The sequence below is a fragment of the Dasypus novemcinctus genome, chromosome 7, assembly GCF_030445035.2.
Source record: "Dasypus novemcinctus isolate mDasNov1 chromosome 7, mDasNov1.1.hap2, whole genome shotgun sequence".
NCBI classification, from domain to species: Eukaryota; Metazoa; Chordata; class Mammalia; order Cingulata; family Dasypodidae; genus Dasypus; species Dasypus novemcinctus.
In genome coordinates this window covers 14,039,147-14,054,031 of record NC_080679.1, presented here as the reverse complement: position 1 = coordinate 14,054,031, position 14,885 = coordinate 14,039,147, and the positions used below count along the sequence as shown (strand labels likewise).

Genomic DNA, 14,885 nt, shown 5'->3' with positions numbered 1-14,885 from the left:
CCCAAAAGGAGAAATATTATGTTTGCAACTAATCTGTTCCTCTGGGTGTGATACCCTTTGATTGCATTAAACTCAGTTGAGAGGTCTTTGATTAGATTACCAAAGATTGCCTTAGACTTAGGGCTTTTGATTTCATGTCAGTGGGTGTGACTCAGGTTGAGTCCTCACCCCTTTGGTGGTTCTGATATAAATGGACACTCACACAGATACAGGAAGACAGACTTCTGTCATTTTTGTATCCTGCCATGTGCCAGAAAGGAGAAGGCTCAAACAGTGAGGCCCCAGGGAGAGATAAGCCATTTGCCTGGTAGTTTACAGCTGACCTTGGGAAGAGAGCAGAGCAGCTGAGACTGTCATAGAAGCCTGGAAAGAAGCAAGCACTATGCCAGGAAAGAGAGGACTACAGGATCACTTAAACACGAAACCTTGAGACCAGGCATTCTTAACAAGGGGCCCATGAGCTTGAACTGAAATTCAAAAAAAAACACCATTAGTCTTGTGGGGAAATTTTGGTGTGGGTGTGATCTATTTATTAAATACTATACAGTATAGTGTGGCTTTAGTAAGGGTCCATGGTTTTTACCTGACTGGCACAGGAGTCCATGGAACAAAAAACTATAAGAACTCTCGCTTTAAAGGCAGGGCACTTGGAGCTTAAGAGGAAGCCCAGGAGGAAGGAGAGACGAGGCAGAGATCACCCACCATCTTGTTTCAACATGTGGCGGCTGACTTTGGTGAGAAAGCACATCTTATGGTGACCTGAGTTGGATTTTCCACAGCCTTGGGACTGTAAGCTCTTACCCAAATAAATAGCCTTTATAAAAGTGAACAGATTTCTGGGACTTTGCATTGGCCACCTTTTTTTTTTTTTTTTGCAGTTTAATACAGGTACACAAGAACATTTCTCATAAAGTAACTTATTAAAGCAATAATTTGGGAAGTGGATTTAGCTCAACTGATAGAGCATCTGTCTACCATATGGGAGGCCCAGGGTTCAAATCCAGGGCCTCCTGACCTGCGTGGTGAGCTGGCCCATGCGCAGTGCTGATGTGCGCAAGGAGTGCCATGCCATGCAGGGGTAGCCCCGCATAGGGAAGCCCCACAAGCAAGGAGTGCAACGCTGTGAGAGCCGCCCGGGGCAAAGAAAGTGCAGCCTGCCCAGGAGTGGCACCACACACATGGAGAGAAACGCAGCAAGATGACGCAACAATGGGAAATGGACTTGGCCCAATGGATAGGGTGTCCACCTACCACATGGAAGGCCCGTGGTTCAAACCCTGGGCCTCCTTGACCTATACGGAGCTGGCCCATGCGCAGTGCTGATGCACACAAGGAGTGCCATGAAACACAGGGGTGTCCCCCGCATAGGGGAGCCCCATGTGCAAGGAGTGCACCCTGTAAGAAGAGCTGCCCAGCACGAAAGAAAGTGCAGCCTGCCCAAGAATGGTGCCGCACACACAGAGAGCTGACACAACAAGATGACGCAACAAAAAGAAACACAGATTCCTGTTGCCACTGATAAGGATAGGCTGTCACAGAAGAACACACAGTGAATGGACACAGAGAACAGACAACTGAGGGGGAGGGGGAAGGGGAGAGAAATAAATAAAAATAAATAAATCTTTAAAAAAAAAAAGATGATGAAACAAAAAGAGACAGATTCCTGGTGCCATTGACAAGATGCAAGCAGACACAGAAGAATACACAGGGAATGGACACAGAGAGCAGACAACAGGGCATGGGGGGGAGGGAAGGGTAGAGAAATAAATGAAAAATAAATCTTTAACAAAAAAAACAAACAATAACTTGCTACTATTTACAAATGGGATTTATAAAGTTGTTTTAGTATTTTGATAAAAGAAAGAAAGAATGACCATTTTATAAATCAAGACCAATTTGCCCTCTTTTAGGTTCCAGTAAAATTCTGGATTTACTGACAATCATCATCAAACCATGTTTAAATCTGCCTAAGTGGAATTATCATAGATCATATACTTGCGGTGCAACTCTCTAGCCCTAATGTCAGTTTCGAGTCAAAGTATCAGTATTATTATTTTTGTTATTACTAAAAGGCCTAAGGAAAAATTCTATATACCTAAACATGACATTTGGCCATTGGCCCATTAAGAGAAAAAATTTTAAATCATCTTAGACAATGGAGGTGGAATTCTTTTCCCAATAAACAGGTAAAAGTAATTAGTTATGCTTCTGGAAATTTCAAATCAGTGATTAAATCATGATTGTGCATAAGTGCCTGAAATTAGAACAAGCACAAATAAAAATAACTTAAGAAGTATCAAGGCATTCTAAATTCTGTCAGCTTTGATGAAGGAGGGACACAATAGAAAGTTTCATATACTAAGTATTTATATAAATGGGATATTTTTAAGTAATAAGAAAAACAAAGCTATGGTAAAATATTAAATTGGATCCCTACCACATACTATATATAACAAAATTCAAATTCAGATTGATTAAAAGACAAATATAAAAACCAAAAATTTTAAATGCTTACTAGAAAATATAGGTTAATACCTATTAGATATTGAATTAGGGGAAGATTTTTTTTAAATATCCAAAATTAACCAGAAAAGGAAAGTCTGAGAAATCAACTATACTAAAATTAATACTTTCCATTCATTAAAATACAACTTTTAATTGAAAGACAAACAGGAAGACAATAATTGCAATTCACATAACTGAAAAGAGATTTAAAAAATAAAGAACTCCTATAAGACAATAATTGCATACACACATACCCAATAAAAATATGAGTAAAGCAAACATTTCACAGAAAGGAAACTTTTATGGCTCATAAACGTATGAAGAAGAATTCAGCATCGTTAATGATCAACAAAAGACAGAGTCCACAGTGGGATTCCTTTTTACATCCTTTATATCTTTTCAGCAAAAATTAAAATGCTAACACTACCTAATGTTGAAGAGAATGTGGATCCACAAGATGACTTATACATTGCTAGTGGAATTCTATATGAGTGAAACCACTTTGGAATATTGTTCGGCATGACTGATCATTCCTATACATGTTGTTCCAACAATTCCACTCCTAGGTATACACCTAAAAGAACCTCTTGCACATGTATAATGGATTTATCTCCAAGAATGTTTATATCATCCCTGGAAACAATTGAATGCCAATGAACAGGAGAGCAATTGAATAAAATATGGTATATTCATTAGTGATAGAGAAGTCAAAAAGAATGAACTCCAACAATATGGATGCATATTAGTAATATGATATTAAGTTAAAAAAAAAGTACCAGCAAATTTACAGGCATGGTATAGCATGATGCATGCATAATACCATTTTATAAATTTGATAATAATTAAAATATCTCTCTGAAAACATGTAAATATTAAAACCATACAAAAGGGAAGTCAAAAGCCTGCTCAACTCGGGATTCAGGGTGATCATAAGTGCAGGATGGGAAGGGAGATGGGGGTAGGTTGATAAGGGAATTATATAAATAATTATCAGGTCTAACTTCTAGTTTTAGTGGTGATTTCAAAGGTGCATATTACCTTATTCAAAGAACTAAGTAAATACATAAAAGCAGACAATGCATGGAAAAAATGAGTGTTTCCAAACAAGGATTCTGATTGTTCCAATCTGTGTCCAAAAGGTCCTTTTAAAAAAAGGGAGAGCTCTTTCTGCAACTACTGTGCGCGGGCAAGGCCTCGCATCATCAAACACTTTGCGCTAAGCACCTCTTCAGCAGGGACCTGCTCTGAGGCAACATGCTGAGGGGCAGAGAAATTGATGTGTTAGCCAAGACTTTTTTTGACCAAGGGAAGCTCATCCCAGATGATGTCATGACCTGAGTGACCCTTCATAAGCTGAAAAAATCTCACCGAGTATAGTTGACTGTTGAACAGTTTTCCAAGGACACTTCCACAGGCTGAAGCCCTGGACAGAGCTTATCAGATAGAGAGTGATTAACCTGAACATGCCCTGTGAGATCATTAAACAATGCCTCACCACTCACTGGACTCATCCAGCCAGTAGTCAGGTCTACAACATCAACTTCAACCCTCCCAAAACTGTGGGCCGTAATGATCTGAGAGGAGAGCATCGGGTTCAGCACGAGGAAAACAGACCAGAGACTGTTACCGAGACTGGACACTCATGAAGCCCAAGGGGAGCCAGTCCTAAGATATTACCAGAAAAAGGGGGGATTGGAAAAATTTTCTGTAACAGAAACTAACAAGATCTGGCCCTACGTATATGCTTTCGTACAAACAAAAGTTCCACAAACAAACCAGAAAGCAACATTTTCTCCATGAAGAAAAATACATGTAATTAGTAAAATGAGCAGAACCCTCTTCCTTTCATTTAGAAGCCCCTCAACCGAAGACTCTGGAATGTACGAATTTCTTGAAACTTAGTTTCATTTCTGCTGATTGTATTCTAGATACTAAGGATGTGCCAAATGAGTCACATACTAAGATCTATCTTCTAAAATAGTCAAGTGTGTTTCACCCAGTTATTGTCTATGGATGTGCAATTCAAAAACATCAGAGATGTCTAAATTTTTTTTTTAATCTTGTAGCGCAAAATTAAAAGAGCAACTGGTAGTGATTTAACTTTTGTTCATTAAGAGTGGTTGATAAGGTTTCTATATTATTCTTAAAATGTGAAAAAAAATACATGTACTATTTGGGGAAAAGTAACTTATTAGAGGCTTTTACATAGACTGATGCCAAAAAAAAAAAAACATTTCTAGCTCTGTGAGACAGGATATTGCCACTATCAAATTCCAGAAAAGACAATTGGATTTACAGATCAGCTGCAGAATGCAAACTCACTGCTGCCTTTAAATTAAGAAACCTATAAACTGGCCATATATGCTGTATTTATTTTGTTGTTAAACATACATTCAGTTTACTCACAATTTTTAATTTACTGTAAAAATGTATCTAAATAACATGTAGGAAAATATTACTTTAATCTGACATTTTCTTTCTTAACATACATGTGTACCGAGGGATATGATTTATGTTAGAAATTGACTTTTAAGTTACTGGGTAAGCTCCAAAGTTGAATGAATTTTCTTTATGAGGAAATGTAATTAAAGTCTTATGTTTTTAGATGTTAGGTTAAGAAATGTGTGCTTTAGGATCTACTTGCCAGTTTCTCTTTTTGATACAAATGTACAACATACCTTGATGAGTAGCAAGTGAAAGAACAAGAAAGGAAAAAAAAAGAATGAGAAAACCCATGACACTACCTAAAATAAACACACTCTGACATTAGGAAGTAGAAATAAATCAGGCATACCTGGAGAAGATTCCTTTAACATAGCAAACATAATTAGTAAACAGGTGCAGCAATAAAAGGCATGACAGGTTAAAAGGGAAAGTAATTTAGCTTGCTGAAGCAGGGGTTCTTTATTCCTCATCAAAAAAGTGGAAACCTGCTGGCGTTCACCGCCATCTAAAGGGGAAAGAACTCCACTTGGTAAATATAATATTTTTAAATCATTATTTTACATTCCTTAGTAGAGCAATGAGGATGCATGCTTATGTGTGTGGCTTGGAAGGAGAGGAAAAGGTGGAGGAGAAACCCAACTATACCTTAAATGGCATATTTACTCTGACTTTACTTGGTGCTAAATCAAACGAAACAAGTTCTTGTACAAGTTAACTACCATTGAAGATTTGGTCCATTTTACTACGGTCACTTAAAATATAAACACCAGCAAGCGGTTCTTATGATTTTGGGGGGTAACACTTATTTTCCTTTTTTCTGATTTCAGTTTTCATTCATTGTTGATCTTTTAAAATGGAACAAGGTTTTTTTTTTTAAAAAGTTGCAGTAAACATTTCACTCTTTACAAAACTTTCTATAATGTCTTATCTGAATCTTGTTACTCTTTGCTTTCCAAAAATGTTGTGAACTACTCAACTTATGAACTAGCACACTAGTTTTATTATTTACTATAATAAAATTAAATTCCAGGGAAAAAAATGGAGAAATCACCATTGAGACCAGACCTGAATAAAAGATCAAAATGAAATTATATCAGTCCAGAAAGTGAAAATCTCCACCAGCCCTGACTGGGACTATCTGTAGAAGATTTTTTGTTAATGTTCGTACTGAATATACTGAATGTATATACTGAATATACTGAATATACAAGAAATTGAAGACATCTTAAAGATCTATCAATAAAGGAATGATTTTTTTTTTTTAAATCAGGCTACATCCATACTCTTTCACTAATTCATCTAATCAATATGTTGACAGCATCCATTATTTGCCAGACACCATAGGATGCAACGCTGGCTGAAGATTGACAGAGGACCTGCTTGCTGGTGGAGGAGAGAGGTGTTAAACAAAGAATCACTTATATAAATGCATACTGAAAACAGATGAGAGTTGTGAAGAGAAGAAACACAGGGCTAGAAAAGAGAAAAATGAAGAGATGCATGACTGGAAGGAATTCACCAAGACTTCTCCAGGAAAAGGAACACTTAACAGAGGCCTGGTGGTCGGTTCACCAGGCAAAAGGGAGGGAGAGAGGAGCTGTCCGGCACCAGCAAGGACACTGGGTCCTGTGGCAGGAGCAACTCAGGCTCTCAGCGGGTGGAGGTCCCAAGTGGCTGGAACCCAGAGCAAGATGAACAGCGGGGTGAGATGGAGCTCAAAAGGCAGGCAGGGGAGCAGCCATGCAGGGTAGAGGGGCTATTCTAAGAACTTTGGTCTTCAAAAACAATGGGAAGTGGGCCTTAGAATAGCCTCTCCATTCTAAGGTCCACAGGATGGAGGAATAGAGTATGGATTAGAGTGGACTTACTGATATTCTACTCATGAATTATTGTGACTAGTAATCGAAGAAAATGTGGCATTGGTGTAGAGAAAGTGGCCATGGTCGCTGCTGGAGGTAGGGAGTGGGAGGAAGAGATGTGATGTGGGGGCATTTTCGGGGGTTGAGGTTGTCCTGGGTGGTGCTGCAGGGACAGTTACCGGACATTGTGTGTCCTCCCATGGCCCACTGGGTGGACTGTGGGAGAGTGTGGGCTATGGTGTGGACCATTAACCATGAGGTGCAGCGGTGCGCAGAGATGTATTCACCAAGTGCAATGAATGTCTCATGATGATGGAGGAGGTTGTTGTTATGGGGGGAGGAGTGGGGTGAGGGGGGTGGGGGAATATGGGGACCTCATTTTTTTTAATGTAACATTAAAAAAATAAATAAAGACAAAAAAAAAAAACAATGGGAAGAAGGGGCTTAAAAGCAGGAAGGTGATTGCATCCAATTTGCATTGAAAAGGATCATCTGAGACCTCAGGGAGAAAGGAAGGGATTGGAGGATGGAGGTGACCAACAGTAATGTTTATTTTGGCATAATCACTTTGGTCCCACTGTAGTCCAGAATTGATGAGATGGGGGGGCGGGAGGGAGTGAAAGGGTCATCTCAGCAGCACAGGCAAGAGGTAAAAGCAACTGACCCAGCATAAAGAGGGATGGTGGTAGGGTGGCAGAGAGGGTGGTGGATTTGAGAGGTCTTTATGAGATAAAATGGATAATGCTTGGAGGGAGAAAGGATTTGGGCAGGGATGGAGGGGAAGGCAGATGTTTGGCTTGCAGAACTAGATGAAACACTAGAGAATGAGTCATGTGGGGCTGGGGAAATGATGAGTTCAGATTTGGAATAATAGGTTTTGAGGTGGCTTGAGACATCTATGTGAAGTTGCCAAGTAGGCGGTGAGATAAATGAGTATTGGGAGGGGGTCTCACTTGGAGATGTGAATTTAGGAGACACCCTATGCAACTATTAAAATGAATGTGGCTGTTGCATATGTACTGGCATGGAAGGCTATCTATGATCTACTGGAAAATAGATACTGAAAAAAGCAAGTTAGAGAACAATGCCTATTCTATAATAACTTTTTAAAACATACAGAATTTAAACATTTGCTTTGCAAGAAATACACATACTCACACAAACACAGTGGTCTGGAAAGACTATACCAAGCTCTTAACCTACTCCTATGATTTGATATAAAGTTAGGGGAAGGGATAGGACTTTCACTTTTTAGTTTATAAACTTCTGCTTTATTTGGTCTTGTTTCTTACAGTGAGCATGTAATCACCATCTCCCACCTCACTCCTTCTCCCTCTCCATACCCAACTCCCATCTCATCCTGATCCACAACCCAGTGGAAGAAGTTGGCAATAGGAAGAGATGGAAATAGGAAAGAGGATGTCAGTTTTGCACATTATTTGACAATAAAAAAGAGTAAGGCAGTGTTTGCTTTTAAGCCAAATCAGAATAGCTATGTCAAAATGTTGGTCACTGGTAAGATGCTGTCCCTGTTTGAGAAGAATCTATAATTGACATGGCTGAGCAGCAACGAAGATGAATAACTACCCTTTATAAAAGCCAAAAGATTTCTGGTATTTTGCATCAGCATCCCTTTGGTTGACTAATACAGAATTTGGTACCAGAGAGTGGGGTTGTGCTTTTGCAATTACCAAAATGCTGGAACAGTTTTATAAATGGGCAAGGGGTATTTTTTGGAGGAATTGTGAGATGCTGCGTAGAAAAGACTTACAGTGCTTTGAAGAGACTGTTGATAGTAATATGAACTCCAAAGAGACTTTTTATGAGACCTTAGAAGTAAATGATGAAACTATTATTGGAAACTGGAGGAAAGGCAATCTGTGTTTTAAAGTTTCATAGAACTTGGCAAGATTAACTCCTGGTATTTATGGAGGGCAGAATTTGAAAATGGCAAGACTGGGCATTTAGCTGAAGAACTTTCCAAAGTAAACTCGGAGAATGCAGTTTGGCTTCTCCTTGCAGCTTATAGCAATATGCTAGATGAGAGAGAGAAGCTGAGGACTGAACTTTTGAGCACAAAGAAAACAGAAACTGATTCTGGAAATTCCAAGCCTCTGGAATCAAGCTCCCAGATGATACTGCCCCATTTAAGGACATACTAAACTTGGAACTTGTAAATTAGGATTGAAGATGCAGTTGTCTCAGAAAGACTTGTGGAAAGTCTTACTGTCTCATGGTTTGGATCTGCTTTGTGTGTGCTAAACAAGCTTTTTGGGAGAGCTGTATGAACAAAATCACTGTCAGCTTGGACTAAAAGGGACAAGGAAAGGAGAGACTGAAGGACAAACAACTTTAAGAGGAAATCCATGGAACCTGAAGTCTGCATTTAAGACATCATCTTGGACCAAGAGAGGAACCCCAGCCATGTGTACAGAGAGGGTGGGTTTTCCCCAGCATTTGAAGAGGGTGGATGTTCCTTCTGGATATTCAGGGAGAGTTTTGCTGCTCCAGGATACAGACAGGGTGAAGCCCATTCCTCCAGGATTAGGGTGATTAAGGTCAGCACCCCATAGGTCTGAGAAGGATGTGCCTGCCCCCATGTATTAGGGAAGGCCAGGTGGTCAACTTGTTGCTCTGAGAGGGTTGAGCCTGTTTGCCAAAGGTAAGGGAGGATATTACCTTCACCTTACTGTACTAGGGGAGTTAAGCCTCTAACCCAAAGTTTGCATAAGGTGTGGCAATCACCCCAGTGCTCTTTGAGGGTGAGGTCTGGATCTTGGTCATCACATAGATGCTTGATTAGGATGGAACCAAGAAAATGGCTGTTAGGCAAGCCTGTGGAAAGTGGGGGTCCCCATGTGGGCCCAAGGAGAAGCAACCATAGTCTTAAGAATGACTCTCAGACTTTGAAATCAAATGGAGGATGCCCTGCAGGTTTACTGAACTGTTCTGTACCCATAACTCATGTTTCCCTCCCAGTTTCTCCCTTTTGTAATGAAAATGTTTATCCTTTGCCTGTCCATTTGTATACTGGAAGCGGATAAATTGTTTTGTAAGTTTCAGAGGTCCATAGCTGATGGAATTTTGCCCTAAGACAAACTGTATTTCTTTAAACTGATTGTGATGTGATTCTATGCTTAGCATTGCTAATGATTTAAGGTGTTTATTTTGTTGAATGTTGTAATGTCTTTTTGGAATTCAGAGTACGGAGTGTAGCAGTTTGATATGGTTTATGAATTCCAAAAACAGCTGTTGGATTATGTTTGTAAACTGGTCTGTATTTGGGTGTGATTAAATTATGATTAGAGCTTTGACTGGGCCACATCAGTAGGGTGTTGAGTCCCCACCCCTTGGTGGGTGGGACTTACAGAAAAAAGACCTGCCAAAGGACAGATTGGAGTTTTGAAGTTGGAATTTTGTAGTTGGAGCCCTGGGAAGTAAGCACACAGAGGAATTTAGTTGTGAGGAAAGAGAGGGCCCTGGGTAGAGAAACAAGCCATTCCACCTAATAGTCTAGAGCTGACCTTTTGGAGATTGCAAAGCAGCTGAGCCCAGAGAGAGTCAAGCCCTGGGAAGAGAAGAACCCAGGAAGCCTGAAAACCTGCAGGTGTCAGCAATCATCTTGTTCCAAAACGCGGCAACAAACTTTGGTGAGGGAAGTAACTTCCACTTTATGACCTCTTAACTGTAAGCTTCTACCCCAAATACCCTTTATAAAAGCCAACAGATTTCTGGTATTTTGCATCAGCATCCCTTTGGCTGACTAATACAATGGCCTTCAAAGCAACAGAATTCTGTCGACACATTGTTTCACTGCACCTCCTAAAGAACCACTCTCCTAGCAGCCACTCAATGTGCTCAGAGGACTTGAACTTCTCATATAATAGTCAAGAAACCCATATACTAATCAAGCAATATTAAGACTGGTCCATTGTAGGGAAATGGATTTGGCCCAATGGATAGGGTGTCTGCCTACCACATGGGAGGTCCAAGGTTCAAGCCCAGGGCCTCCTGACCCATGTGGTGAGCTGGCTCACGCACAGTGCTGATGTGCAGAAGGAGTGCCATGCCACGCAGGGGTGTCGCCCATGTAGGGGAGCCCCACGCACAAGGAACGCGCCCCGTAAGGAGAGCCACCCAGTGTGAAGAAAGTGCAACCTGCAGGAGTGGCGCCGCACACATGAAGAGCTGACACAGCAAGATTACACAACAAAAAGAGACAGAGATTCCAGGTGCCGCTGACAAGAATACAAGCGGACACAGAAGATCACACAGCGAATGGACACAGAAAGCAGACAACTGGGGGTGGGGGGGGAAGGGGGAGGAAGGAAGGGAAGGTAAATTTTTTAAAATTTTTTTAAAAAGAAGCCAGTTGAAAAAAAAGACTGGCCCATTGTAGAGAATAGTGTTTCAAGAATTTATGTTAATGAGCACACATGAAGGAAAGGAAATTAACATAAACTGGAGGATTGGGTAGCTTTATATAACAAATCTAGTTTATCCTAGATTTTTCTCAAGTTACTTACCATAATCACCCAGCACTTAATATATATATGCAGAATTGTTTTTGAAACATTCAGGCCTCTATTGGACCAAGAATATCTTACTGAAGAACAAAAACTGTGGAATGTTAAAACAGAAGCAATCTATAATAATATAAGAAAGCAAGTCAAGGGCCATGATGTTTAACCCCTTGTGTACTTTCTTCTTTTATGCCCTGATTATATAGACAGATGGAATCAAATGAGTTGCCTTATCCAACAGCTGCATTGCGCAAAGCATTTTTACTCATCCTTAATCAATAATTGTATTTCTACAGAGTGATGTATAAAAAGTAATAATGTAAACCATACCAGCAGGGCAAACGCAGGTGAAATTGCTCCCATCTTGCTTTTCCTTTGCATCAATACAGTCCGCCTTGTTCTGGCAGGGTTTTCTCTGGCAGGCATCAAACTCTTCACAGAAAGTACCCACATACTGGTCCTCACAGTTACAGGAAAAAGTTGCCTAAAACACAAACAAGCAGCTGTTACCTGAATCTTCTAAATGTATGCTTTGGCCATGAAACTGAAAAGTTCAAAAGCACCACTTCTTTTTTATAATTATACCAACCCCTAGTACTTTAATCACATCACTTGTATCATAATCCAATTAAAATCATAGCTTGAAGACAAAAGTGTATGTGCTTCTTTACACTTTAGTCTCATTTATTTTTATAGTTCTTCATTCATATTTATCCCAAACATTTTCACTCCTTCTAAAATAGAAATGAAAAGAAAAATTACTTTAAGAAAAAAATGAAGTTTTGTCAGCCTGAAATGGAAGTGACAATTTTGCTACAACAGATGTATATGCTATAGCCAATAAGTTAGAGATCAATCCAACCAACTAAAATCTGTCAGCATAGATACCATTTGCAACAATGACATCATCAAATGTCTTATCAAATCATCCTTCCAAAGCATTGAAAAAATTACTTTTTTTTTCATTTCCAGTTGTAACCCTTCTGTAATCTGAAACTTCTTCAGAAAGGATGCCAGTAAAATAGCCAAATATAATTGAGAAAATGAAATAATAATGATAGTTTTAAAAAATAAGAAAATGCAAAAAAAAAATTTTAATAAAATTTTGGGATAATAGAAACTAATGGAAAAATATTTTTAAAAAATTTTTTGACATCTTGCCTTTCATCACTGTAAGATCTGCTATCCTACATGAAAGAATTACTTGATCACCCTGTAAAGTGGGCTTAAGGTACAGCCAGGCTGATTACCTGAGTCCAAGGGAAAAAATAAAAAGTATAATTCAGCAAGCATTTCATTTGGTTTTGTTATCTTACCATTATGTTAAAGACCATAACTCAAATGCAGAGAACTGAATTTGATTTGAAGCTTCATTTCTGAGACAGGTAAAAACTCCAAAGAAACTGGGTCTTCCCGCTCCCCCCTTAATGCCTGCCTGAGGACAGTGATAGACCCCAAAAGACCAAAAGACCTGTCTCCAAAGCCTGTTGAAAATGTGGAAATCTTTACTGAAGATTTTCACAAAGGAGAGAACAAAGGAGAATAACATAAACAAATCCTACTACTTAAAGCAATCAAATCAAAACAAACCAGAACAAAACACCTCCCCCAGCTCTCTCAAACCTATACAGTTCCAAAGCTCTGCCCACAGCCACTCACCCTCTCCTTCCCTCTTTCTGGCCCCACCCTCTTCTTAGAGAGGTTCTCCCTGCCTTCTCCAGGTGTCAACTCAGGACCCGCCCACCCAGTACCCTCATCTGTACAACACAGGCCACTTCCTTCCTCCTGAAAAAGGAAAGGCGTATCCGTTCTTCTCTTTAATATTATTTTGTCTCTCCATCAACTTTTACAGTTCTTGTACATGTCTTAATAAATTTACTCCTACATTTTAGGGTTTTTGTAGCTATAATTAATGGGCTATTTTCCTCATCTCTTTCTTATAAGACTCATCACCTGTGTTAGTGATTATTACTGCTACATAAGTAGCTAGGGATTTGTAATAAGCCATCACACTGAGTTCTCACTGTCAGAACTTTTACAGTAGATACAGAAAAGGGGGGGGAAACTGCATATTAATTGTAGCTAATGATAATATCACCTCCTCTTTCCCATTCCTCACAATTACATTGGTAGCTCATTGAGAATGATTTTTACTTCCATGAGGTGCTCACAGAATCTACCAGTAAGTAGAATGTTCAAATGATAGTTGAATTTTATCAAATGCCATTTTAGCTTCTAAAAAAGTCTTTTTCATCTTTGATCTATTAATATGTGAATTGACTGTTTAGATTTCCCAGGACTGATTCAAACTTATGTTCCTTAAAGGAACACCAATTTAGGTCATTTGCAAAATTGTTTTACTATGGTTAGATTCTTTTGTAGTTACAGTTCTTTCTAGTGCCTTCCATCTAATCCACGCCTCCCCACAGCCACACACCCGCATTTCCCAGGAGGGCCCAATGATAAAGTCCTTGGGGAATATCCAGAGCTTTTCCTGGCTTCCAGAGGAAGCCTTTTTCTGAGTGGCAGAATTTGGGGAGAGTTTTTCAGCAGCCATCTTGGGGGTTATTGATGTCCATGGGGACTTCTTGCTAGGTTCTAGATCCATCTATTGATTCCCTATCTTACTAGCCTGTTTTATTTCCCCCTCAGAAAGTTTACACCTTTAATCTTAAAGGGGTGCTGAAGGGAGATCATCTCTTTTTTCTTCTGTAGCTACTTCCTGCTGGTTAGGAGAAGTAGGCCCTACCTGACAAGGTCTAAAACTCTTTTGCTATTCTATGCTGGTTGAAGGAAGATTGATTTGGCATCCTGGGAGAAGCTGGATGCAGTTCCCATATGGCTAACAAGATGTTGATTCTGGCAGAAATAAACTTAATTAGAATTTTGAGAATAGATGGTTTCACTAAGACGATACTGGACCACAGAAGTAGAAAAGTTCAGGTGATTGCAAAGGCTGCATTTTCCCAAAGGTGATGGGAAACAGTATTTTTCCTTGAGTTATTTTATGCTGTTGGTTAACTCTAGAAATTGTAATAGACAATGGAATTAGGTATAAACTGCCAAGCATTTCCTTTTTTAGTTACGTTATAGATGAAAACAGATAAGTTTTTTTTTTTTTAATAGGATGTTTGGTTTGTACTCCCCTTAGTAATAGGCATTTGGGCTAGGGTTAGAGAAAACAGCTGACTTTGACATAGACACTACTTAGCTTTGTCTCTTGAAGAGGTATTTTAAGCTGTGCAATGACTGGTATTCATGCATCCCATCAGGTGCTTTTGGTGAACTAGTACTTTCTTGGGCAGCTGGCTTCATTCAGGATTAGTGCACCAAGCTGGACATTCCTTTAATTTTAATAGCTGTGGGAGTGATCAGAACTACAGAGTAAAGTTTTTACATTTTTGGCTTTAGTTGAGTAACTCCTGGTAATTTTTTTGACTGTTTTTACTAGGCTTTGTCTTTTGAAAATCCATTGGGCTAAGCTGGTTAAGAGTCTCAAGGCAGAAGTGGAGAAGGGGTCCCTCAGGATCTGACTTTGGGTCCTCTACCAGCA

The 14,885-nt window shown here is 39.5% G+C and overlaps 1 protein-coding gene and 1 pseudogene across 1 annotated transcript in view; one reads left to right on the top strand and one right to left on the bottom strand.

Moving 5' to 3' along the window:
* The window catches only part of DNER (delta/notch like EGF repeat containing), a 379,425-nt gene that overhangs the window by 145,675 nt on the left and 218,865 nt on the right, over positions 1-14,885 (bottom strand). Inside the window, exon 6 of the mRNA XM_058299983.1 lies at positions 11,663-11,816. Coding sequence (XP_058155966.1) covers positions 11,663-11,816 — 154 coding nt within the window. The remainder of the gene's footprint in view (positions 1-11,662; positions 11,817-14,885) is intronic.
* LOC101414353 (GTP:AMP phosphotransferase AK3, mitochondrial pseudogene) lies at positions 3,733-4,305 on the top strand (annotated as a pseudogene).